This window comes from Momordica charantia (genome assembly GCF_013281855.1).
Source record: "Momordica charantia cultivar OHB3-1 chromosome 6 unlocalized genomic scaffold, Mcharantia_2.0 BLBB01000006.1, whole genome shotgun sequence".
NCBI lineage: Eukaryota > Viridiplantae > Streptophyta > Magnoliopsida > Cucurbitales > Cucurbitaceae > Momordica > Momordica charantia.
Window position 1 is genome coordinate 21,914,634 of NW_028275164.1, and position 25,757 is coordinate 21,940,390.

Here is a 25,757-nt window from a genome sequence, read left to right on the forward strand (position 1 = left end):
CCTGTAAATAGGGAGAGGAGTGATGTAATTGTTGAGGAAGTAAACAAACTTTTAAAAGCTGAATATATAAGAGAAATTTTGTATCCCGAGTGGCTCTCTAATGTTGTATTAGTTAAAAAAGCTAACAGGAAGTGGAGGATGTGCGTAGATTTTACAAATTTAAATAAGGCATGCCCAAAAGACTGATTCCCCCTGCCGAGGATCGACCAGCTCGTAGACGCAACGGCTGGGCACGAGCTACTCACCTTCATGGATGCCTACTTCGGATACAACCAAATCAAAATGCATGTCTCAGATTAAGATCATATCGCATTCATAACAGACCAAGGTCTGTATTGCTACAAGGTTATGCCCTTCGGCCTAAAGAATACGGGAGCGACCTACCAAAGAATGGTGAACAAAATGTTCGCCAAGCAAATCGGCCGGAATATGGAAGTGTATTTGGACGACATGCTTGTCAAGAACAAGCAGTCAAAGTCGCATCTTTCCGATCTGGCCGAAGCGTTTGAAGTTCTCCGGAAGTATCAAATGAAGCTCAATCCAGCCAAATGTGCATTTGGAGTCTCCTCGGGGAAGTTCCTTGGTTTTATGGTAAACAACCGGGGGATCGAAGCTAACCCAGAGAAGATAAAGACCGTGCTCGAGATGGAGGCACCCAGGACTTTGAAGCAGCTTCAGTGCCTCAATGGTAGGATTGCAGCTCTGAATAGATTCGTTTCGAGGTCAACAGATAAGTGTCTTTCTTTCTTCAAAGTTCTAAGAAAGAAGGGACCGTTCGAGTGGACGGCAGAGTGCGAGCAAGCACTGGAGCAGTTGAAAAACTATCTTTGCTCAGCACCTCTGCTCGCCAAGCCATTGTCGGGAGACAAGCTCCACTTGTACCTGGCAGTGTCCGGCAGCGCTGTCAGCTCGGCCCTAATCAAGCAAGAGGGAGTACGCCAGAGTCCTATTTATTACACAAGCAAAGCCATGACCGAAGCCGAGACCAGATACCCTCAAATGGAGTAACAGGCCCTCGCCTTAGTCACCTTGGCCCGAAGACTTAGGTCGTACTTCCAAGCACACACCGTTGTAGTGCTTACCAACTTGCCCCTGAAGAATATCTTCCACAAGCCAGAGACATCAGGGCGCCTGATGAAGTGGGCAATGAAGTTGAGCGAATACGACATCCAATTCGAACCGAGAACTGCGTTAAAAGGGCAAGCAGCGGCCGATTTCATCGCGGAGCTCACCCCACCGCCTCAATCGGCCGAGGCCGATCTCCCGTGGACAGTCTACGTTGACGGATCTTCCAATGAGAAAGGGTGCGGAGTAGAAATCCTCTTGCTCGCACCAGGTGGCGAGCGATTCGAGTATGCCCTGCGGTTCAACTTTCGGACCTCAAACAATGAAGCCGAGTACGAGGCACTTCTGGCAGGCCTGCGCGTTGCCAGAGGGCTGGGGGCCGTCCACGTTAAGGTCTTTAGTGACTCCCAGTTGGTCGTAAATCAGATTAAGGAGGAGTATCAAACAAAAGACCCCCGAATGGAAAAATATCTAAGCAAAGTCAGATCGCACCTCGCCTAGTTCGAGACTTACGAGGTGAGTTAAGTTCCAGGGTCACAAAATTCTAATGCTGATGCCTTAGCCAAATTGGCATCAGCATATGAGACCGACCTTGCCAGGTCGGTCCCACTCGAGATCTTGAACAATCCTTCAATCTTGGATCCAGACGTGATGGAGATTGACACTCCATCACCCTCATGGATGGATCCAATCGTGGAATTTATCAAAGGAAATCCGCCGCAAGATTCAAAGGAGCAAAAGAAGATGGCGCGGAAAGCAGCTCAGTTCATACTCCGAGACGGAGCGTTTTACCGACGTGGCTTCTCCCTGCCTCTGCTTAAGTGTGTAACTCCTGAAGAAGGCCCTTACATGCTTAGGGAAATCCATGAAGGAGTGTGTGGAAACCACTCAGGCGCTAGGTCGTTATCGGCCAATGATTACGCTTGTTTACATGCGTAAAAATAAGGTTTTAGATGCTGTTTTTACTATGTTTCAGCTTTGTTTCGGATTTTTCTCGGTCGTTTGAGTTCCAATTCATGCAAAATTCATATATTATGGTTTGTGGTTGGCTTATATTGTATTTATGACATTTTAGGACCATTTGGGAGTGGAAATTAATCAAAAGAAGCAAAAAGACGAAAAAACATCATGGGAGGCGCCAGACGCCTGGGAAGCCTGCAGAAAAACTGGTTTTCTTCCAACTTTGCCCTTAATGAAACGCGTCTTCCAATGCGTTTTGGTGGTTCCAACCGATGCATACGTGTAGAAGAAGTGTTCCACTATCAGTTTTAGCACGATTTGGTCAGTCAAAAGAGTTGGAAATGGGTGATTCACCATCGTTTTAGGACCTACCTAACCAAGTCTGCACAGCTATAAATTCCAGCAACTTCTCCACCAAAATCATCAAGCCTTGCTTCCTTCTCTTGATCATTTTTAGTGTTTCTTTGTTGCTTTCTAAGTACTTTTGAGTTGCTTTCATTAGTTGCTTTTGGTTTTTAAATCCCGAGTACTTTACATTCCTTTATTGAGCTTTGTTTTGTTTCCATTTGTACTTAGTTATTTTCTACTTATTCAAATATATAAAAATCTAGCACTTTGCTTATCTTCCCTTTGCCTTTACTTTATTTTTAGTTAAGAGAGTTGTGTTTTTGGAGGAAAGAGCACGTGACACTCCCCCTTGCTTGAAAGAGAAGGGCGAAGCTCTCAATCCCGATAAAAACTCTCCGTTAGTTAACTTTTGTTTTTCACACATGCATTCCACATTCAACCATTTTACTTGCTGTATTTTCTTCAATATGTCTTTCTAAATTCCCGTCTCTAGCCCGGTTATGGATAGTTAGCCTTTTATTTCTAATAAGGGTTGCTAAGAAGTAGTGTTTTTGCTTTCCATTCATTGCTCAACATGTTTTCCCAAAAAGTTAGGATTTAGAGAAGGCCACTGTACGTCTTAACAAGTCAATACTGAAAAGGTTGCTTATTTGCATTGTTGAGTGGTTAAACCGAGGAGAGGAGCGCCTTAGACATAAGGGTTCCGCTTAAGTAGCCTAGACATAGGACCTTAACCCGAGGTTGCGACTATTTCCATCCTAAAACTAAGATATCTCTCATAATAGACATATTAGGGAATGTCTTAGGACTTTGAACTTGCTTAGACATAAGTCAAGTGAGAAGCGTAGTCGTTGGTTTCTAAAGTAAAATGCATATTGTCCTTAGCATGTCCTTAATTCTTTGTTGGCTAACTTGAAGTAATTCGGACTAGGTTTTATCATTATAAGTCCAAATCCCAAATCCAAAACCATTATTTGTGACCACTTCCCATTTTACAAGAATCACTCATTTCAACATTCACTATTCTTTAAAACTTTAGAGTTTGGAAATTATTTAGAAGTCCTTGAGGATCGATACTTGGATACTCCATCCATTTTATATTACTCTGACAGGTGTGCGCTTGCATCTATATAATTGTTACCACGCTTAGTGCATGCGTTCAGCATAACGTCCAGTCAGCCAAGGTGGTTCGACAAGGGTACTACTGGCCCATTGTTGAGTGGGACACAAGGCAGTTTGTAAAAACCTGTGATAATTGTCAGCGCTTTGCAAATATTATCCATCAGCCTCCCGAGCTGCTCACCCCCATCTCGGCCCCGTGACCATTCGCGCAATTGGGGGTGGATATCATAGGTCCTTTTCCTCTTGGCAAAGGGCAAACCAAGTTCGCCGTCGTCGCTATGGACTACTTCACAAAATGGGTTGAGGCCAAGGCGCTATCCCACATCACAGAGTCCAGAGTCACATCTTTCATATGGACAAATATTGTATGTCGTTTCGGCATACCAAACGCCATAGTAACAGACAAAGGAAAACAATTCGACAATGCAAAGTTTAAGGTCTGTAGGAAGTTGGGCATAAGTCATCTCAGCTCGTCCCCTGCACATCCGAAAGCGAATGGGCAGGTTGAAGCGATAAATAAAATAATAAAATGAGGGCTCAAGATGAGATTGGACTCCAGGAAGGGGATATGAGCCAAAGAGCTACCCGAAGTATTATGGTCATATCGGACCACCCCAAGAGAATCAACTGGCGAAACCGCATTCTCACTGACCTTTGGCTCTGAAGCTTTCATCCCAGTCGAGATCGGCATGCAAACGGACAGAGTAGAACAGTACGAACCAACAAGGAACGAGGAGGAGCTACTCCTCGATCTCGACTTACTAGAGGAAAAAAGGGAAATGGCTCAGCTACGATTAGCAGAATATCAAAATAGAATGGCCAGAAGCTACAATGCCCGAGTTCGACCTCGAAGCTTTCAAGTGGGACATTTGGTCCTCAGGAAGGTTCAGAGTCATGTGGGCACCCTTGACCCAAGTTGGGAGAGACCATTCGAAGTTAAAGGCATAGTCCGACCTGGAATGTACATGTTGGCCGATCTGGAAGGAAATGTGCTTGCGCATCCATGGAATGCAGAGCACCTAAAGCGCTATTACCCTTGAAATGTCAAAATGGTCCTAAAATGGACTTGTGAAAATTTTCAAAGGGAGGAACTGAATTGTTAATAAACAGTTATTTAATTTCGTGACTCCGAGTTCGATCAGAAATTAAATGGGGGCCACGGACTCCCATAAGACTTACGGTTTATAAGTGTAAAAATTGATTAAATTCAATCCTCAAAACCCACGGGCTCGAGGTGCGATGTCAAAAACAATTGCGAATCAAAATTCAATCCTTTGAACGTCTAAGTTAAAGGTGCGATGTGAAAAATTCAAAATTGTTAAATAATCCTTTGAACTTCTGAGTTCGAGGAAAAATATAAAAGACCAGAGAAAGAAACTCTTAAATTCAAACATTAAGTGAAAGGTGCGATGAGAAAAGAGTTCATCCCACACTCAATCCTTTAAACACGAGTTAAGAGGTGCGAGGTGAAATTATTCATATAGTAGTTCAGAGTTGCAAAAGCAAGTTTAAAAGCTTAAGGAAAAAGTAGAAAAAGAAAGATATAGAGCAAGATGCACAGAAGTAAGGGAATGAAGACTTCATTGATTGAAATACAGAGCCAAGGCTTGTATACCTTGCAGCTCTGTCCTGTAACTTACAAAAAAAAAAGAGACAATATAAAAGCAAAATAAGCAAGGAACCTCAGCTACTCCCGAGGTGAGAGGACAGTTCACCTTGGGAGCCCAGAAGGTTCATATCCTGATATCTGCCCTACTGCGAAGGGACCTCCTCCTAGGTAGTGCCGACCTCGTTAGGCTCCTGACTAGGGGTGTCGTCTTCTTCCAGGTCGGAGTAGTCAGAGTCTAGATCTCTAAGGTACTTTTCTACCAGGGATGCAGGACCTAGAGTGTCGTTGGGCCCAGAAGCCCATTTCTCAGCATACCTCTTCTTCAGATCTCCGAGGTCGATCTGGAAGTGAGGCATGTCAGCAGCAATGCCTTTCATCAGAAATTTGAAGCCTGCATCGCTGAAGTCCTTGGCAAACCTGTCAAAGTCTGGGTATTGCCTGAACGCTTCTTCTAGAAGAACCCCGTTGGCGAGGCGTTCTTTCTCCACCTTGAGTTCGGTAGTAAGACGTCCAATCACAGCGTCCTTCTCCTCAAGGATTTGGGTAAGGTCGTCCTTCTCCTTCAGGAGCTGGAATTTCTCTTTCTCCAGCCCTTTGGTGATGGCGTGGGCTGCTCGGAGGTGGGCCTTGTGTTTCTCACCCTCCTTCTTCAGAAGCTTGGCCTTGACTTCCACCTCGGCCTTCAAGATATCCACCTCGCTCCAGGCCTTCAGCAGCTCGCCCTTCAGCGTGGTGGCAACCTCTAAGGCAGCAGAAGAGTTCTCCCCCTCCTTTGCTGCCAAAGCTTCTCTTCCATCCAGTTCGGCCTTGATCATAACCGCTGAATGAATGAAAGCAGTGAACACATGTAGTGCACAGAAAGCAAACAAAGGTCAGACTGAGCTACAAGTAGGGAAAATGAAACCAAGTGCAGGAGTAGGTCTTACCTCGACAGCGTGGTCAATGGTCCTCTGCAGTACGGACCCTGGATCGCTCACAAACTTGGACGCTCCCCTAAGACAGCGGTCCAAGCATGCCGCCGAGATACGGGACACTTGGTCCTTCACCCCAGAGCTTGACGGTTCAATTCTGAACCGCATTTTCACGTCAGACGTCCCCCCCATCCGAGCTTCAGGGTCGTCCACTAAGTCACATGACTCGCGGGCAGGGGCCCGCGAGGTCCAACCTCCAAGGAGGAGGTGGTTTTCTTCTTCTTCCGTCTTCTCCTCAAAAGAGACTCTTCCCTCACCTCGCGCAGAGGTGACACGTCCAGCGCCTCAGACTCATCCCTTAGGCGCTTCTCTCTGGAGTGCTCCCCAGCAGATTCCAACTCGATCGCCGGAGTTGGGACTTCGGAAGATGGCCCGGCATTGTCTTGAGCCGCAGGTTGAGCCCCAGCGGGGGTCGTTGGCTCTGTTCTCCGAACAGCCCTGAGGGCGTCAGCACGACCCTTGGACTTGCGTTTCACGCTGCTGGAGAATCCACACACCATTGTTGCAAGGCAAGTAAAACAAAAAGTCAAAAATGAAAGTTAAAATAAAAAATTGAAATAAGGTCGAGCTCGACTTACCGAGTTCGGAGTTTGGCCTTGAAGCTTCAACCTGACGCACCAAAGGGTTGTAGTCTAACAACCCAGATTCTAGGAGCAGTTTGTCAGTCACCAAGGTCCCGATCTTCCGGCCCCTTGGGAAGTGATCCTTGTAATGCTTGAGGGTGTCGAAGGTGGCTTGAGTGAGCTCGGGAATTGGTTTGATTGATACTGCACAAAACTGAGAAGAATTCAAGTTAGATACGATAAAGTTGGAACGAAAAGATTTAATGATGCAAGAAGTAAACATAACGAGCTCGTACCTAGGCTCCCAAACCTAACAGGTACGTCAAAGAAGGGACGACCTGATTCGTCCTTTGCCAGCCATTCCCTAGAGGCAAAGAACCACTTCCCTACCCATTCTTTGATGGAGGTCGGCCCCTTGACTATACCACCTGCGCCTTTCCTTGCGCACATATAATACCGACCTAGCTTCTTAGCTATCATCTTGGTCTCAAAACACCCAAGAAGCTGGTCAACATTTAGTAGCTCGGCCTCGTCCTCGTCCCGAGCTCGCAACCAAAAAAGAATGGCCAAGGCAAAAATGACACCTCATCCATTGGGGGCCACTTGAGTAGGAGCCAGACCAGTTCGATTTAGGAACTCTTGGGCAAAGGGGTGAAGAGGAAGTCTGAGGCCGTACTCAAACATTTTCAAATAAAGAGTGACCACCCCTCTAGGGGGTTGTCAGCTCTTTCCCCTTCCTCTGGAATCCTAAGGAAGACGTCGTTTGGAATTTTAAACCCCCTACGGAGGGGTCCGAGATAGTGCTCGGGCATTTTTGAAGGGTATTCCAAACCCTGGCCCGAGGTGGAAGTGTCAATGTCTTCCCCATCGTCCAAAAACCTAAAGTTCTCTATCTCTTCCAGCTCGGACTCTAACCTAAGAGCTAAGTCCTCCTCAGAATCACTTGGTTTGGTAGGCGAACTGCTCATAGTTCGACCTGCGCTACCTAAGCTATCACTACTGGAAGGGGAAGATAAGAAAACCACCATATTTGAAAGTAAGAGTAAAAACAAGGAAAAGTGACTGACCTACGAAGGGTTCGAGCTGGTTTCAGATCGAACTCCAAAAATTCAGGGAACGTAAGGTTTGACCTGAAGTCTTAGAACTATTTATAGCTAATCGAAAAATCCTCTACGCCATACACGTGTAATGAACGAGTGGCCAGGATCATCTCGAAATTCGTAACGACGGAATACTTGAGTACTCCAACAACCTGGCAGGTCGAAACGTCTTCCACAACGGTCATATTCTTTTTACGAATTAAAAGTCGTCACGTGTCCAAAATCGAATTGGATCAACTTCTCTGCCAGGTCGAGATCGAACCTGACAGAGAGGGGGCCAATGTTTGGGGGTAAAAATACCTTGGACACGTGGAGGACGCTTACTGATGTTCAAGAATTAAAGAATCCTAGGTCTACCTCGAACCTGCCGAAGAGGTCGGGTCACCCATTGAAAAAAAGGCTAAGTACGCATGCTAAAGTTCGACCTGAATCGGGTTCGATCTGCTCGAGACCTGACAGGTCCGACATGAGAAAAAACATGTAACCGCCGGTCGTGAGTATTGTCGGATCCACCACCTATAAATAGAGGGCCTCATTTCACGCTCAGGTATCGAATCTCACCTCGAACTTAATATTGAGTCCGACCTACACTGACTTGAGCGTCGGAGAGTTTACCCTCTTGTGCAGGTTCACTCTTGAGTTCAGGTCGAGCCGGAGACCGGGTTCGAGCTTGGTTCGTAAAACAGCGTTGTGCAATCCTTTGCATAAACAGAGTATATCCGTTTTACAATGATAGAGGATGTGATGTTAGTGGTTTCACAAGTTTACACATGGGCATTGGCTTGACGGTTATGTAGGGTGTGTGTGATAGAAGTTATGTCGCTGGCTGAAGAACTTCAGGTGAACCAAATAGGTGGAAATTACACCATAAATTTTAGCAGAATTTATGGACATACACCATTGTCGACCTGAATGGCAACAAACTACCTCATACTTGGAATGCTGACCATTTACATGTTTATTATCAATAAATGTATAGCAATCTAAAGCAAACTACGTTTTATACATTATTAATAAACACGCTTGTTAAATCTAAGTCTACCTCGATTTGCCGAGCTAAACTTAAGTTCCTCGGCCTCTTTGGCAGCCTCGCGCTCGCGGTGAAGCTGGCCTTCTTAGCAGTTAGCTCTTGACTGACGATGGCCTCAGTATGGCAGCCTGTGAAGTGGAGCCGAGCAAGGTCGTCGATTAAGCACTGCATATAATCGTTGGGCTTTTCCAAGAAAGAGGTTTTGCTCGTGTCTAGCATCCGAGCCGAGCTAGCCTTGTAAGCTGTCAAGGCAGCCTTACGGACGCTCTCCCCAGCACAACTACCCTTGAAGGGGTATGAGAAGTTCATCACTAGCAGAGTCTCTGTTTTGATCTAATCCTCAGAAGGGATGTTAATCGGCCTCGGAGGAAACCGAGACGAAGCCTCGAAAGACCGCTTCCCCTTCGGGTCAGAAGACTGGCTCTTTCGCCCAGATGACTGGAAGGGCAAGATAGTCTGCAGTGGGTCGACTCGGACAGCGCGAGAAGACCCCTCTGAAGCTCTCATAGCCCCATCTGACCTCCCGCGTTTTTTAGAAGCATCACCAGTTGCAGGTCGGTCCGTTGACTGCTTTCGGTTCATTGAATTGTATAGTTTTGATACCATGGCTTCAAGGCGACGAGCTCGGTTGGGTTCAAGCTGAGATAGTTCGCACTGATGAAGGTTGACGTCGTCGAGGAGACCTTCGTACCAGATCTTGTCGCAGATGATTCGGCTCCTAATCTCCTCTGAGTGCTCCTTGATTCAAGGTTCAGGCCGAGGTACAACTGCACAAGTAAAACATCTAAGTAAAAAACAATGAAAAATGCAAGGCAAAAATGAATGATGCATGAGTTGAGCTCCCTGTACACACCGACCCGATGTGTACGTACCTAACTCTCCGAACTCACTAGGAACTTGGCAAAATGGATGTTTGTTTCTCGTGACGAGCCATTCACCTAAGACTAAGAACCATTTATCACGTCAGTGCTTATTGGCTTAAGGTCAATCCACAACCTTGCAGAAGCTATTCCAAGCCAATATGTAATACCGACCCGGATGCTCGTTGTAGGGTTGGATGATGTGGGTGGCAAAGAATTGTCCTACATCTAAGAGTAAGCTCTTGTCCTCAGTGCTAAAGCTCCACCAAGTGAACCACAAGCCGAGTAGAGTAACCCACCCGTTTGGTGCTAGCGGAGCTGGGGCCAGCTTGGTAGCTGAAAGGAATCTTTGTACAAAAGGGTGCAAAGGTAACCTAACCCCCCGGTCGAACATTTGGGGATAGAAGCCGACCCATCCAGGATAAGGGTCAGCTAGACTCTCATCCACCCGAGGTAATCTCATCTGAATACTTTCAGGAATCCCATAAACTTCCCTAAGTTTGGACAGGTCAGCCTCGGAGCAAATGGAAGGAGGAAGTTTGAAGCCTTGCTCGGCTCGACCTGATGTAGAAGCACCTAAGTGTTCTTCCATATTGGGATTCGGCTCTACCCTAGGTGACTGTTCTATCGAAGGCCCTAAGCTATCCCTGAATCCTAAGACGATTCGCTCATGACAACTGAACAAAAAAACTGACCTATGAAGTTGGCTGAGCCGAGGCAATTCTGGAAGTTGAGAGAATTTGAGAGAATTCGGAAGATTCAAATGGGGACAAATGGAGGAATAAGTCTCTCTATTTATAGAAAATGAGAGTCTCATCTCAGTCGTCCATCTATTTTGAAATCAAGGGTCCAGATTCAATCCCACCAAAAGATAGTTGTGCGTGACATCATCACGCGTCAGCTGGACCCTTCATATTCCGTTTGACTTGTTCAGATGGCTTGCAAGTCATCTCTCCTAAGGATAACACTGAGCTGAACCGACAAGGCGCCTCAGCACAGTGGAGGCCAATGTTAGAGGTGAATTCTCAACCTACACGTGGCATGCTATAGTTTGATCTTTAGCCATACACGTGTCATTTCGTGCGTGTACTCACCTCAGCCTTGAGTCTTCATGCCGAGCCAAACAGGTATCCCGGCCGAGCCAACCAAATGCACATCTTGGATTACTTCGGCTTAGCCCATTTACCGACAAACTCCGCGACATCACACCGCACTTCACGATAACCTTAAAGAGTCGTTGAGGCCTTTTCGAGAACCTTGTCGGGTACCTTGCCTATAAATAGAACCATCCCGCTTCATTCTAAGGTACGTGATCAAACCAATTCTCTCTCTCAAGTTGACTTGAACGCTTACTGACTTTAGCATCAGAGTTTCTACTTTGTTTTGTACGTCCTCTGCACAGCATACGAAGCTCACTGTCTAGCTCGTCCTTGTTGATCTGAAGCTTGGAGACTTGGTTAATTTTAATAGAATTTATAGACATGTGATGATGATAAAAATCTTGAAAGACGACATTCCAAGTGGTCTACTTTTATGGTGGAGTAGGTTATAGTTCTCTGAATTGAGAATTATGATTGACGGTGAAGATAATAAGTGTAATGGAAGCTATGAATTATTCAATATCTTGCCCATGTGAAATTTTTTGGGTTTTGGCAAAATATTAAAATTAAGTTTACCCTATATCTGAAAGATACAAGGTGGGAGTGTGCTCCAGCTACTTTAAAAGGAGCTCATAGCCTTGGATTTTATTCATTCCAATTGAAATATGTTTTGTGTAATTGGGTCCGATGAGAGAAATACGTGTGATTGTAATAATTTTCACATAGTTGATTTTTTCTTGTGGGATGTGGTATTTTCTCCGATTTAGAGTTTTCTACATTAATTCTTATATTTTCTTTATTAATGTTATTTTTTTTAATTTATGAATTATTTTCTGTTTATTGTTGCCGTAGGAATGAAGGATTTTTCCATTAGGATGATCAATCCTACTTAGTGTTCTTGACATGCAACTCCAACAACCTTATCAAATAAGCTGTTGATAAGGCTTTAGATAGCCTCCCAACTAAATAATAAATTCCACACCATATAAATCATCACAAAAATACAAAATTATCATTACTTAAAATTCAAGAAAGGATAAAATTGGATGTAACAAAATAATAAAATTACATTTAAAATCTCTTAAATAAAAGTTTTTCACATCTCAAAGTCTTACTGTGGTTCACACCTCTCCGTCCAGACACCGCTACTAACTTTGAAAAAGAAAAAAAAAATATATTGGATAACTATTTGATTTTCTCTTCTTTTGTAATACATTTGATTTTCTATTTTCTATCTTTAAGAAACCATGCCTATATAGCAAAAAAAAAAAAAGTACATTAGTCTATGTCAAAACAATATGTTTAAAATTCTAGTCCAACATTTATATATATATATATATATATATATATAATCCAAATGCCTTTGTTTTTTTTTTTTTTCAAACTTAGACGAAGACTTAATAAATGCTCTTAAAAAAAAGTTTACTTTTAAAAATAAAAAATTAAATTAAAATCAGTAATCAAAAGACAAATCTCACATCATTGTTCTGTTGGATATAATATACTAAAATATGTGGAGTTTTGAAGTCTAATTTATGGATAACATTAATAAATTTATTTTCCTCCGTTTTTTATATTTTTCAATTAGGTCATATTGGGTGTTGATTTTTCTTAAGAATTAAAATGGATTATTATGTATGATTTGTCGCCATCTTCAAACGTGGCCAACCGGGCTTAAAACGTGGCCGCCTCTCTGAATATTTTATCATCGTATGCCCAATTATTAACAAGTCCCACAATTTCAAAATTTTTAAATAAATAAACAAGTAAATAAAAACAAATTTAGCTAAAAAAAAAACCTGCATAGATTTTTAATGGTTTTAATCTGTTCCTAGATCCAAACTGAAATTTTCAAACTTTAAAATGTTAATTTTCATAGTTTAATGTTTATTCGTTCTCAACTTTGGAAATATCTAATTTGATTTTTTTTCTTTTCTTTTTTACTTAATAATACGTGGGAGTGGCATAGAATTCAAACCTCCTTCGGTTGATTTATATATTTTGATCAATTGAATTATACTTATGTTGGCTATTTTAATCTTAAAATTTTAAAAAATAATCGTTTTGTCCTTGCATTTATTTTACTTTTTTAACAAATGAATAATATAACTTCGAAGAAGTGTATGATGTGATAATATAGATATATAATGGTACGTAAGTAGATTTTTAATTAGAGTATTAGATAAGCAAATATTAGGTGGCAAAATATTAGCAATATTAACGATGACCAAATGATTGCTCCTTTAAACTATAAGAATTAAAATAGATATTTTGAAAGTTCATGATAAAAAATATTGGGATAAAAAGATTAAATTTTATTAAAAAATAATCTTAAAATTCATTAATTTAGATGAGATCTAAGACTACTTTAATTAATTACTAAAATATTTGGATCTCTAGCGATCCTACACATGCAAATTTAAATACAATTATAATAAACATACAAATGATTCCTCGAGCATTTAATACAAAACATCAAATTTTGTGAGTTAAGGAATCTACAACTTTAAAAAACCAAAATACAATTTGAACCATTTTTTTTCCTTTTTTTATTAATTCCCAACATGTTTTAATTGCACACAGTATTCAGCATATACATTTTATTTATATAGTTCACTCATACATATTTTAGTATAAAATTCTAGTTTCATCGTTATGACAAAAAAAAGGTATTATATTTATATTAATGTCAATAGCTCAGTGGTAATTAACATTTATCTCTTGATTTGATAAAAGTCATGAGTTCGAATTTTCTATCTTATTTGTTGTACTGCTAAAAATAAAATAAAAAAACTTTCATAAGAGATTGTGTCCTTAACAAAAGATTCGAGAAGAGCTCGTCGGTACCTTTTTTTAACATTTATTAAATAATTCTATTTATAATTTTCACGTTCTTGCACGTGACTACTAATTGATGAGAATTTAGAAATTGATAAGCAGGATGAAATATAAGATATTTTAGAAGTTCTTTCTTTGCAAACTAAAGCTTTCGTCGTCTTCTGTCTTTTTGGGACAAATGTCAGTAAGGCCCATTGAAAGGAGAAACACAAAGATATATATCAAAATCTTTTAAAAACAAAAAACAAAAAACAAAACAAAAATTACAATAATGCGATAAAGATAAGAAAGCCTAGCTTGGTATATTAATTAAATAGGAAATCTTATTTAGCTTAGGAGGAGAAATTATTAGAGAAGACTTGAACACCTTCTAAATTTTATAACATATATAAGAGAGAAATTACAAAGATATATTTCGAATAATTAATTAGGGACATTTTATTTTCCAACAAACATCCGATAATTATTAGCTCAGTATTCATTTCTTTATTTATATTCATAATTTAGTCTACTAAAATTAAAAGAAGACCAATCTCATCATGGTAATTAGAGGACGTCTTTGATGGTTCACCTCTAATGTGACATATTCCCTCTAAGTTGTATGAAGCATCTGTATTCAATAATTTTGAGTTTGGAATGAGTTCCATTGAGATTTATTTTCACAGTAAAATTTAAGTCCTTAATTGAGGTATTTAATAGTCTTAAATATTCTCACTTTTTTCTCTATTTATAATTTCCAAAATAACAATTATAGCTGTGTAATTGTTTTTTGTTTCTTATTATTTATTATTTTAAAAACAAGCCAGAAAAATAGGTTTGGTAACTCATTTTTGTTCCTTGCCCTTTCAAATTTCAAACAATAACAAAAAAATACTTGAAAAATGATTTTTAAGAAATAAAATATGTGACATATATTATGGAAAATATCATTTTAGTTTTATGCACTTTATATGTTAAAAATATATTTTTTATTAATAGTCTTAAAAATTGGAAATAAATATAATATATATAAATTTGTAATACTATCAAATTAGTCAAAAAAAAAAAATACAGATCCTAATCAGGTAGATCGTATAAATTAACTGCAAACACACATGATTAAAATTGAACCAGAAAAAAAATATAGAGACTAGTAAGTACATAAATGATATGACAGCAACAACGACAACAACATCAAACTAATTGATCGTGTGGAACACAGAAAGAGTAATCAAAGATATTTGTGCAAAATTTTAAAACTAATGCTATATTTGAAATACATACTTTTTTTGCTATATATATGTGTGTAATTTCCTCAAAAGTTTAAATGTTTTGATTCCGAAATATTCTCGATTTAGTCGATTAAGTTGGGTTGTTTTTAGTTAGTTTATTTGATTTTTATGTTTAATTTAGGTTTTGAGATAAAATGTGTTTTAAGTAAGTCTAGAAAATAGTTTAAAGATCTTTTCTTTTCTTTCTAAAAATAAAAAAAGTTTAAAGTTAACTTTTGTTGCCACGTATTTCTTATTTTATTTATTTATTGTTTTTTGTAAGGGTATTTATTTATTTTGGATGCTTACAGAAAGATCCCCAACTCACTTGCCTAACTAGTCTGATAACGACACCGTCAAAGGTGGCTTTTTCATGTGAAACCTAACTTTTACTAGAAACTATTCCTCAGAAAAAAGAAATAATAATAATAATAATAAATAAATCAATAATATTTTGGTCAATCTAATCTCAAAGTATCTATTTTGATTCATACACTTATATTTTTTAAATATTCATTTTGGTCATTATATTTTTTAAAAGTAATAATTTTGATCTCTTCATTTTCATTTTTTACTATAAGAAGACGAATTTTACTAACAGCAGTCACTAATACTAGATTGTTAGTGACTACGCCAAAGCGAGTCGCTGAATATATCATTAGCAACACGTGTTCGAGTCGCTGAACACATGGTTTTAGCGACCTAGAGTTATTAAAGGCTACGAAGACGTGCTATTAGCAATATTTTTAGTGACAAATCGCGTCTCGTCACTAAATACTCTAGCGACAATTTCATAATCTTACCGACAATTTTCTCGCATCTCTGAAAGTATATATATATATATATATATATTTTTTTTTTGTAGTATTTATCTCATTTATTTCAACCAAAATTTTAGGATGACATTTCATCCAATCAATTTCTTGAAATGTAGCTACAAATTTATATTAAGAGTTTCCATCGTGTATAAATTTGTGAAAATTTGACAAATATGGATAAAAAATGATCACATGTTAAAAGTACAAGATCAAAACAAATATTTTGAAAAAATATAGATTAAAATAATAAAAGTTAAAAGTATAGGAATTAAAATAAACATGTTAAAAGTATACAAAAATCCAAATCAATCAAAAGTTGAGAAGTACAAACACCAAAAATATATATATATATATATATAGGAGACGTAGGTTTAAATTCAATTTTTTTGTGAAATTTTATATTTTCTGTTTTAATTATCAAAATTAATCAATGATTGGAATAAAAGAGAGAGAGAGAGAAAAAAAAGGTTGGTGGCATGGCACTATCAGATTTCCCCCCTTCAATTATTGTACTTTGTATCACCTTAAACTTAAATAAAGTCGTATTCTATTTATTAATCATCAAGAGTGAGTAAAACGACCGAATTAATTTAGTAATTATTTTCGTATCAAAATAATTTTCCTTTCCCTTAAACTAGGGTGGATCAAAATGTTGATGTTTCAATTTAAGAAAATAATAATTTATCGAAATTTCAATAAAAATAGAGATAAAATGTTGATATTGATAAATATTTATGAAATAATATTAAAATATTAAAATAAAAAAATAATCACTTCACCTTTATAAATAAGTTAAATTTTTTTATTACTAATACTATGTCAATATTGTTATTTTTTTTTACGATATTAGTATAATGTTGATTTACCTTTTACATTAATGTCGAATCTATAGACCTATATAGAAATGTGACATGTCAAATAAATTTAATACTTTAGCTTAAACCTGCTTTTTAATATTTTTTAACTTTTGTACTTATTAAAAGAAAATATCAAGTTTGTTGTGTGAACAATTTATAAATAACTAACAATAAACATTAAAATTATAATAAAATATCTTTGTTTGAGTTCACACAATAAATTGTTTATTTTATTTTTATTTTTTGAGAAACTACAACATGAATACTATAATTTTTTAATTACTAAATTTTTTTAATCAAACAATAATACAGTGGGGAGATCCATCATCAGCTTTAAAAGGATAATAATATGTATTTTATCTATTGGCAAAAATAAATTATTATTTTTTAATTAGAAAGAAAAGGATGAAAAAGAAGAGCAACCTTTAAAGCTGAGGTCCGTGATTCTCCAGCAACTCAAAAAAGTTGGACAAATTTACTCATGTGATTCCCATACATTTGGATAAGGAAAAGAAATCCATCACAGATTTTACTGTAGATCCCCCATTAATTTCTTGCCAAGTGGATTCTTTTAAAAAGTTACCTTTTAATTTGATTGCGATTCTTAAAATTTACTGCAAATTCTATTTTGGCTCCAATTCTGAGGGTCTTTATTTAATGCATTCTTGTTCCCGTACTTTTTACTTTTGTTTATTTTAATTTTTGTATTTTCAAAAAGTTTATTTTAATTTTTGTATTTTTAAAATTAGCCATCATATCTTTAATGTATTCAGAATTCTCAATGGAATAGTTTTAAATAATATTCTGATTATGTCAACATAAACATAGTTTAACGGTTAAGACATGTTATCATTTCTTTAAAGATGGGAGAGTTTAATCCCTGTACACATATTTGTTATATTGAAAAGAAAATAGTTTTGTAAAATTAAAATTATTTTCTCTTTTACTATTTTTTAAAAGTACATTTATTTTATGCTATTAATGTAAGCGCCTCAAGTTTAGAAAATTTAATTTCTGTTTCCAGAACTTCCTTTTTGTTTTTGTTTTTGTTTATTTATTTTCCTTTTTTTTTATTTTACTAAGGTTAATAGTTTACACAATTACTCTCTCTCTCTCTTAATTTCTTCAAGTTTATGCTCTCATACTATTTGGGAAGCGGGTTATGCTACGGTGGAACCGGATCTACAGTACCACAACGCGTGGAAGCCCATGTGATGACAGATTGGAAAATGAACGGCCAGGATGGGTCACGTGCATTGTCTGTGGTACGGAGCAGGTGTAGTTTAGAAAAACCCGTGTGCTCCGCTTATGTCCCCTCTGTTTCTCTCTCCTCCACTTTGTTCTCCCCACGTCTATCTCCGTTTTATCTCTCTAGAAACCAGTAGTATAATTTGTTCATCCAATTTTCTCAAATCTTTCCAGGAGTTTCATTCCCAAAAACTCTCTCGAGATTTGAAGGACAGAAGTTATCGGGGCGGAATTTTTTTCTTTCCCGTACGCTTCCGTCTTGTTTCTTTCGTTTGATTCGCTCCCATTGAGTCGCTTTTGAACCTCTCGAGCTCCTCTTGATTGAACACAGCGGCTGGCGAATTCCGAGTGGAGGAGATTTGGTGTCTCTGAATTTGGAATTTGACTTGGCGGTTTCGCGGATCAACGGAGTTTGTAAAGGGGAATTTATAATGTTGTGTTCTTCCATGTCGATTCGAAGTGCGTAGGTGAGTACTTGATTGTGTTTTTTTTTGTTTTTTCTAATCATGAATGAGAATTATGGTGTCTGTGTTTCGTTCTCTGTCTCATTGTTGCGAGAACAGAGGGAATAATGAAGGAAAATTTGGAGGAGAGTTTCGGTTCGAGCAGCTATATATCTTCAGCGGCTTGTTTCTGAAATCTGTGCAGTTAATTTCTTCAAAATATAATCTACGGGATTTTTTCTAGGCTTAATATTCAATGATTGTATCCTTCCTTACTTTTGAAAGCGTTCGAACAAAAGGAATATATGTTTTTTTTTATGCAATCTAAATAATTCTTTTAAATTTTTGTTGTAATGCAGGGACTTCATTGTTAATGAGAGTGTATGTATAGTTGTTGAGATGGACGGTTCGAAGGCCTAGATTCTCTAAATTCTACGCTTTGATGGAACTGAGAATATTTTGATTTTGGAACCTCTCTGTAAATTATTTGTGGGCAAACTGATTCTTCCATTGAAGAGGCTGATAAAATGACCCCTATGTTGAGCTACGTTGTGTCCAAATGGGAAGCGTTATCCACTTCCGATCATGCCTCTGTGGTTTCCATCAACTTATTTGTGGCACTTCTCTGTGCTTGTATCGTTATTGGTCATCTTCTTGAGGAGAACCGGTGGATGAATGAGTCCATCACTGCCCTCTTGATTGTGAGTTTTTCGTTCTAATGTTATGTCTTGGATGAAAAAACAAGAACTTGTTTGATAACCATTTATCAGGAAAGGAAAGTGAAAAATATACGAAAAGAAATGGTGAGAAATCAAGTATAATTTTTAAAAACAGAAAACCAAAAATGAAATGGTTATCAAAATGAGCCCAGAAGATTAACTTTGATAATTGATATCATAGATCTTGATTGAATTTCTTACTCTGTGATGGCATGAGGTAATTAATGTTTACCCTTTTGTTTCAGGGTCTGTGTACTGGAGTCATTATTTTACTGGTCAGTGGTGGGAAAAGTTCGCATCTGATGCTATTTGACGAAGACACATTCTTTATTTATCTTCTGCCACCTATTATATTCAATGCTGGGTAAATTTTCTGCACCACACCATTTATTACATACAAGTATTCTTGTTCTGCTTGCGTTATAATGTGCTGGTCTGTTTTACTAGAAAGGCTTCAGATTGAAATTAAACTTGTCATTTGTGCTGGCGTGGTAACCAAAAACTTTGTTTGGATATATTGCTCTGAAAATTTAGGGAAACATATTCCCCTGAGGTTGATTTAGATTTTAGCCAATGTACTGTTATTCACCATGAGGCTTTTGTTTTTCTAACTTCAAACAGCATATGAGCGCTAGCAAACTATTTATCTTGTGTATACTTTTTGAAACTCAGAATTCTGCATTCTATTGAAAATAAGTTTTTTCTGACTGCGTTTGTAGGATCTGATTGATTTATTGTTTTGTGGTGAGCTATATGTATGTATATTGTATTCACGAGTGTTGTTTGTATGCTTATGCAAGGAAAATTTCAGAATTCTATTTTACACCGTAAACAACAATTTATGTGCTTTGGATTCGTGGCGAGTTATAATGAACTTCAAAGTAATCAAAATCACTTTTATTTGACAAAATGATGATCAGTGACCTTACCATTTTCCTATTTTCTTGCTGTTTTTTTTAGTGTTCTGTTATTCTTGATCTAGGAAGAGGAACTAAAGAAATATGTATTGAGGGAAAAAGTCCTAGTGCTTTGTCTTGGCTGATCTCTCCTTCTGCATCAGGTTTCAGGTGAAAAAGAAGCAGTTCTTTGTTAACTTTATGACAATTATGCTATTCGGTGCAATTGGTACATTAATCTCTTGTTTAATCATCTCAGTAGGTATATCTTCAAACTATATTTCTTTTTTTGATTTTATATTTTTCCTTTCCAATAAGCAATGATGAAATATGTGATAAGAAAAAAAAAATATATATATATATATATATATTCTTCCATTCCAGTATGATGAATGCCTAAAATTTCACTATAACGATCGCACAACAATCCTGAAAACGTTCTTTTCATATTATTAATTCATCATTTTCTGCAGTTAATCTTCATTTATTTTTCGCTTGTGGCTGATGCTCAATGCTTCTAAGAAACCCTATGATTTCTCCAGAATCTTAATGTGCTAAAATTTTCTTCTTAAAAAAAAGTTGAAGAAAATCAATCTGAAAAATTTTGTAGTTCTTCCTCTAATAATTCTTAGATGTACATCTTGATCCTCTGCTTTAGCATCCAATCCCTTTGGTGGACCTTTTTAGTTCTAATTACTTTGTGTGCAATATTTTAAAACTTACATTCAACAGAGTTTTACCTTGACTTTACCCATTGTTTATCATTTATTGTAATTATCTTCTAGTTTTCGAGTTATCATTAATAGATCTCTCACTGTCACATATAAATTCTGGTGCCTGATTCAGGTGCTTTGCAGTTATTTAAGAAAATGGATGTTGGATCGCTGGATATTGCTGATATTTTAGGTACAACCTTATTCTTTACATATCTCCTTTTTGTCTCCTTTGTAAAAGATCTTTTATGTTTTAAGACTATAATGTCTTTGTATTCTATCACAGCAATTGGAGCAATATTTGCTGCAACAGATTCTGTATGCACATTGCAGGTGCGAGATAAAATGATGTTGTAGTTTGTTTATATATATATATATATATATATTTCTGAAGTAGTTAGCCTACCTGGCAGTTGGTGTACAATGAAACTAATATTAATGCATTTGATGGTCCAGATATTAAATCAGGATGAAACACCTCTACTTTACAGTCTAGTATTCGGGGAGGGTGTAGTAAATGATGCTACATCTGTGGTGCTTTTCAATGCAATCCAGAGCTTAGACCTTAGTAAATTTGATCCAAAAGTTGCTTTACATTTTATTGGGAGCTTCTTTTATTTGTTTTCCTTGAGCACCCTACTTGGAGTATTTGTGAGTTCTCTTCCTATTCATCAATCTCTTCTTTACGTTTATCTCTCCCGTCCTGTGTGCGTGCAAGTGAACTGTCTATTATAATGGAACATGCAATCACATCATGTTCGCTTGCAGGTTGGGCTGCTGAGTGCTTACACAATCAAAAAGTTGTACTTTGGCAGGTATATCTTTTCAAACTAAAGTTTTTAAAATTGTTCTTCGTGTAGACTCTTCTCTTTGTGTATTCTTAGTTCATTTAGTAGGTGGCCAATAAGTAACTTGTAGTAGTACAATCATTGTTCATCGTATTTTCATATTTCGTTGTAAAGTTTCATCTTGTTATTATTAGTTTAAACTTTAAGAATACTGACAATTAATTAATTCTCCTATGGATTTAAATTTGTTATTAGGGGTTGATTTTGTAAGTAATGCTCCTCTGATTTTAAGCTTTGGAAAGCTTAAAACTTCTACATAGAAGAAGTTTAAAATATGGCATTGATTTAAGTGATGGACCCTTTGAATTAGTCAAATAGCTCATAAGCGTAGTCCAGATATCCCTATTTTCTTTTTTGTTGTTGGTATTCGTGAGTTTTCGGGCTAACTTGTGCATACCTCGAGTAATCTCATGAGACAATCGCCTGATCCTACTACATTGGGTTCCAAGAAAGCTCATAGGATAACCAAACCTAGGTAGGTGACAACCATAGTTTGAATCAATTCTCTCTAAATTCTTTAAAGTTTACCTGAGGTCCTTTGGATTACTATATGGTCCAAGCCCATGATGGTTATATCCAAGGTTAAGAAAGAGAAACCAGAATGATTATATCCAAGGTTAAGAAAGAGAAAGCAGAACTTCTTAAGTTCTATTCACGATAGTTTAAAAATAAAACTGAAAACAATCAATCTTATGTTCAAAATTCAATTTTTTTTTTCTTTCAAGTTTAACTTCTTCAAAGATGAGAATCACAAAGGTGAATCTGTCTAGCAATTTTGACTGTTTCAACTTACCAGGCTGACAGATGGGGACTGCATACCGGCTGGAATTCTTAACCAAAAATAAAAAATTTAAAATCAACACAGCAGATAAAAAAATAAGCCTTCTTGTTTCCTTTTTGCATCTCTTCTGACGAAGAATTTGATGGGATGAGGTAACTTATATTAGTTAATTTACTGATAAAATTCAGGCACTCAACAGATCGTGAGGTGGCTCTAATGATGCTCATGGCGTACCTTTCATATATGCTGGCTGAAGTAAGAATTTTGTATGAATATACTGAACTTCGACTGCTTATACATACATTCCCAGTGACCGTCTTTGTTTTACTTTGTGGATATTCTCTGCAGTTATTAGATTTAAGTGGCATTCTCACGGTGTTCTTTTGTGGGATTGTAATGTCTCACTATACCTGGCATAATGTGACCGAGAGTTCAAGAGTTACCACTAAGTATGTAATGCTTCAACCTTTTGTAATTCTTTAGTGATACTTGTGACTGGAATTCTTTATTCTCGTTAACTCGTGCTGTCTTTTTATCCGCTATCACAGGCACGCTTTCGCTACCTTATCCTTCATTTCCGAGACCTTTATCTTTGTTTATGTTGGCATGGATGCGTTGGACATCGAGAAGTGGAGCTTTGTTAGTGATAGGTATATCATGTTATTTTTCTTTTGCCGGGTTGAATATGCTGCTCTCATCTTTTTAACCGTTGCATAATGTGATATCAAATGTTTGTCTGCTCAACAAACTTATTTTCTATATTTTACATCTTCATATCGGATATTTCAGTCCGGGGACCTCAGTTTCTGTGAGTGCAATATTACTAGGCCTGGTTATGGTTGGAAGAGCGGCTTTTGTTTTCCCGCTCTCATTTTTATCCAACTTAGCTAAAAAATCGCCGGATCAGAGAATTACCTTGAGGGAACAAGTATGCATTCCTTAGAACTTGGTTTCATTACTTTAAACAGTTCTTTTTTCTTGCAATTATTACCCTATTTTTAAACCATGCGCTTCTTCCTGGTTTTGTAGATTATAATTTGGTGGGCTGGTCTCATGAGAGGGGCTGTCTCCATTGCTCTGGCTTATCATCAGGTAGTTTGTGGGTTACAATATTGACTTTCTTGTCTATTCTGTTGTTAAATTTACTGTTTGAGGAAGTATGCAGTCAAAACATTTTATGACCTGTTCATAACGATTTTGTTTCTAATTGTCTGTTTTTTAAAATTATGTTTTTTTTCTAAAAAACGTTATGCTTGTTTTCTCACCATATAAGTAGTGTTTGTAAGCTAATTTTCAAAAACTAGAAATGTAAATTCAAATAGTTATCAAATGAGCTGGTCTTAAGGGGGTGAGTTTGAGATGACTTTTAAGGGGGTCCGTGAAAAATGCTTTTCAAAAATTTCTAACTGATTTAGAAAGTGCTTTTAGATTTATTGCTTATTGAAGAAGTACTTCAATGTGAGTGCAGTTTACAAGAGCAGGACACACTGAATTGCGAGGGAACGCAATGATGATCACTAGTACCATAACTGTTGTCCTTTTCAGCACAATGGTAAGCCTAAAAAATCAGTTAGTTTTTTTTTTTGTAATTTTTTTTCATGTTCTGTGGGCTGTGCTGATTTTTCTTGTACATGGCGATGATCATGAACAGGTGTTTGGGTTATTGACCCAGCCTCTTATAAAGTGGTTGATACCTCACCCAAAACACACCTCCAGCATGCTATCAGATCCCGCGACTCCAAAATCATTCTCGGTACCGCTTCTCGGAAGTGCCCAGGATTCGGAGCTTGATCTTGACGGCTCCACTATTCCTCGTCCAAGCAGTATACGCGCACTCCTTGCCACCCCTACACACACCGTGCATCGCTACTGGCGAAAGTTTGACGATGCCTTCATGCGCCCAATGTTCGGGGGCAGGGGATTTGTTCCCTTTGTTCCAGGATCGCCAACCGAGAGGAGTGGACACTGAGAATGAACCCCCATCAGGGATGAGGCTCCATACAGTGTAAGATATGTAAATCAAGATGGATTAAAATTACTTCACCATATCAAGTTTTCGAGCAGCAGACAAGGGTGTGCGGTACCATCGTATGTTTACTGGGAATGGCACGGGGAGCCTTCGGTATGTTCGATTCTCTCTTGCCTTGCTGCCCTCTCTTATTTTTGGTACAAATCCTTATGATCTGGTTTTGTTTTTGGTTGTGAAGTTTTCATAATGAACTCTAGAGCGAGGGATAATGATAATATGGAAGTGGGTTCAATTTTTGTATTTTTAATTGTTTTTGAGATGAGGAAAATGTGTGAAGTTTGTAGCCCTCTTATGACCTCCTCTTACTCTTTTTAATGTTTATAAGTGTATGCATGCAATGTATAGGAATTGAATCTCCCCTGTAATATATATATATTTGTATTTTTTTCGACGAAAAGATACACTTTTGGTTTCTCAATAGGTGTTTATTTGATTTTTGAAGTTTCAAAACGAACATTTTATCTTTGAAGTTTGGAATAGATGTCTATTTGGTCCTTAAAGTTTGAAATAGATGTCTATTGTCTTTGAAGTTTCAAAATGGACATTTTTGGTTCTTAAGATTTAGAAAGTGATTGTCGTTTTATATATGATATATGTAATTTTTTCCCAATAGTTTCTTTAATACGTAGAGGGAAGTTTGATGCCCGTGTTTTTGGCCAATGGAAAAGCTATTGGTTCAAAAAACACGGACTCAAACACTAAGTTTATTTCAGGAATCATAACCTTTTTAATGATCCTGAGATAATCCCCTCGTATTAGAGAAATTATTGAAAAAAAACTACATATCAGTGTATTTTTGGAGTGGAAACAAAATTATGGGGTTCTTATGTACTTTTTTCGAGCTCCTTTTGACAGTTGGGTCTAAACCGAGGTGGTTAAATTGAACATTTTGCGAAATAAATTAATTTAATATTATATTTATGGTTTTATTTTTCTCTTCCACTCCCCATCTCCGGCCCATGTTGCCGCCACCGCGAATGTTCCTATCCAGTCGCCTTCGCCAAAGAGGGAGAAGTCGTCGGAGATCAAGGAGAAAGCTCCCTCTCCGACGATCTTCCCTCGTTACAATCATCGATTCATAGATGAGATGAGAATATGGGTACCTGAGATTTTTTTCCAGAGATCCACCATGAAAGTTGCTTGGGTTGAGCTTGGTTGGGCAACAATGGCTTCCACTTCTTCCCTTCTCGATTATGTCTGAAAAGAAACATATTAAACTCTGGAAAAGAACAAAAAAATCCCTCACAGAATCTAAGCTCCCAAACCTGCAGCAGTAGCTCCAACGTCTCCCATGGGGACCTGTAGTTTCGATGAAATCCACCCATGAAACTCAATCCCATCCTCCTAAATTGAGCCAACGATGGCTGCATCTTCCGCCATGGCCGGGGGAGTTCGGTGCACATGGATGCCTGAGATAAGGCCCGCTTGATTGAAGGGTTTAAGAGACGGGAATGAACTTAGGCATATAAAATCTATGTTTGGTCGGTGGTTTGACATGATTTGCTTGAAAAAAAAAGTTTTTACCAGACGTCCTTGATACGTTAAGGTGGCAGAATTTTTTTATTTTGCGTGTTTTCAGATAACCCTAT

General features: G+C 37.7%; 1 protein-coding gene across 2 annotated transcripts; it reads left to right on the forward strand.

Annotated features, from left to right (window-relative positions):
* The first annotated feature begins 17,819 nt into the window (after positions 1-17,819).
* On the forward strand, positions 17,820-24,586 carry NHX2 (sodium hydrogen exchanger 2). 2 transcript variants are annotated; one of them, XM_088126158.1, is made up of 16 exons: positions 17,820-18,206; positions 18,303-18,386; positions 18,542-18,883; positions 19,147-19,265; positions 19,962-20,059; positions 20,644-20,703; positions 20,797-20,843; positions 20,967-21,161; positions 21,279-21,325; positions 22,328-22,394; positions 22,488-22,588; positions 22,688-22,789; positions 22,929-23,067; positions 23,169-23,231; positions 23,608-23,691; positions 23,791-24,586. In XM_088126158.1, exons 3-16 carry the CDS (start codon positions 18,710-18,712, stop codon positions 24,106-24,108), a joined length of 1,614 nt encoding a protein of 537 aa, XP_087982284.1. In that variant the 5' UTR covers positions 17,820-18,206; positions 18,303-18,386; positions 18,542-18,709; the 3' UTR covers positions 24,109-24,586. The 2 variants fall into 2 exon arrangements, with proteins under 2 accessions (XP_087982284.1, XP_087982282.1); XM_088126156.1 differs by lacking the exon at positions 18,303-18,386.
* Positions 24,587-25,757: the final 1,171 nt, after the last annotated feature.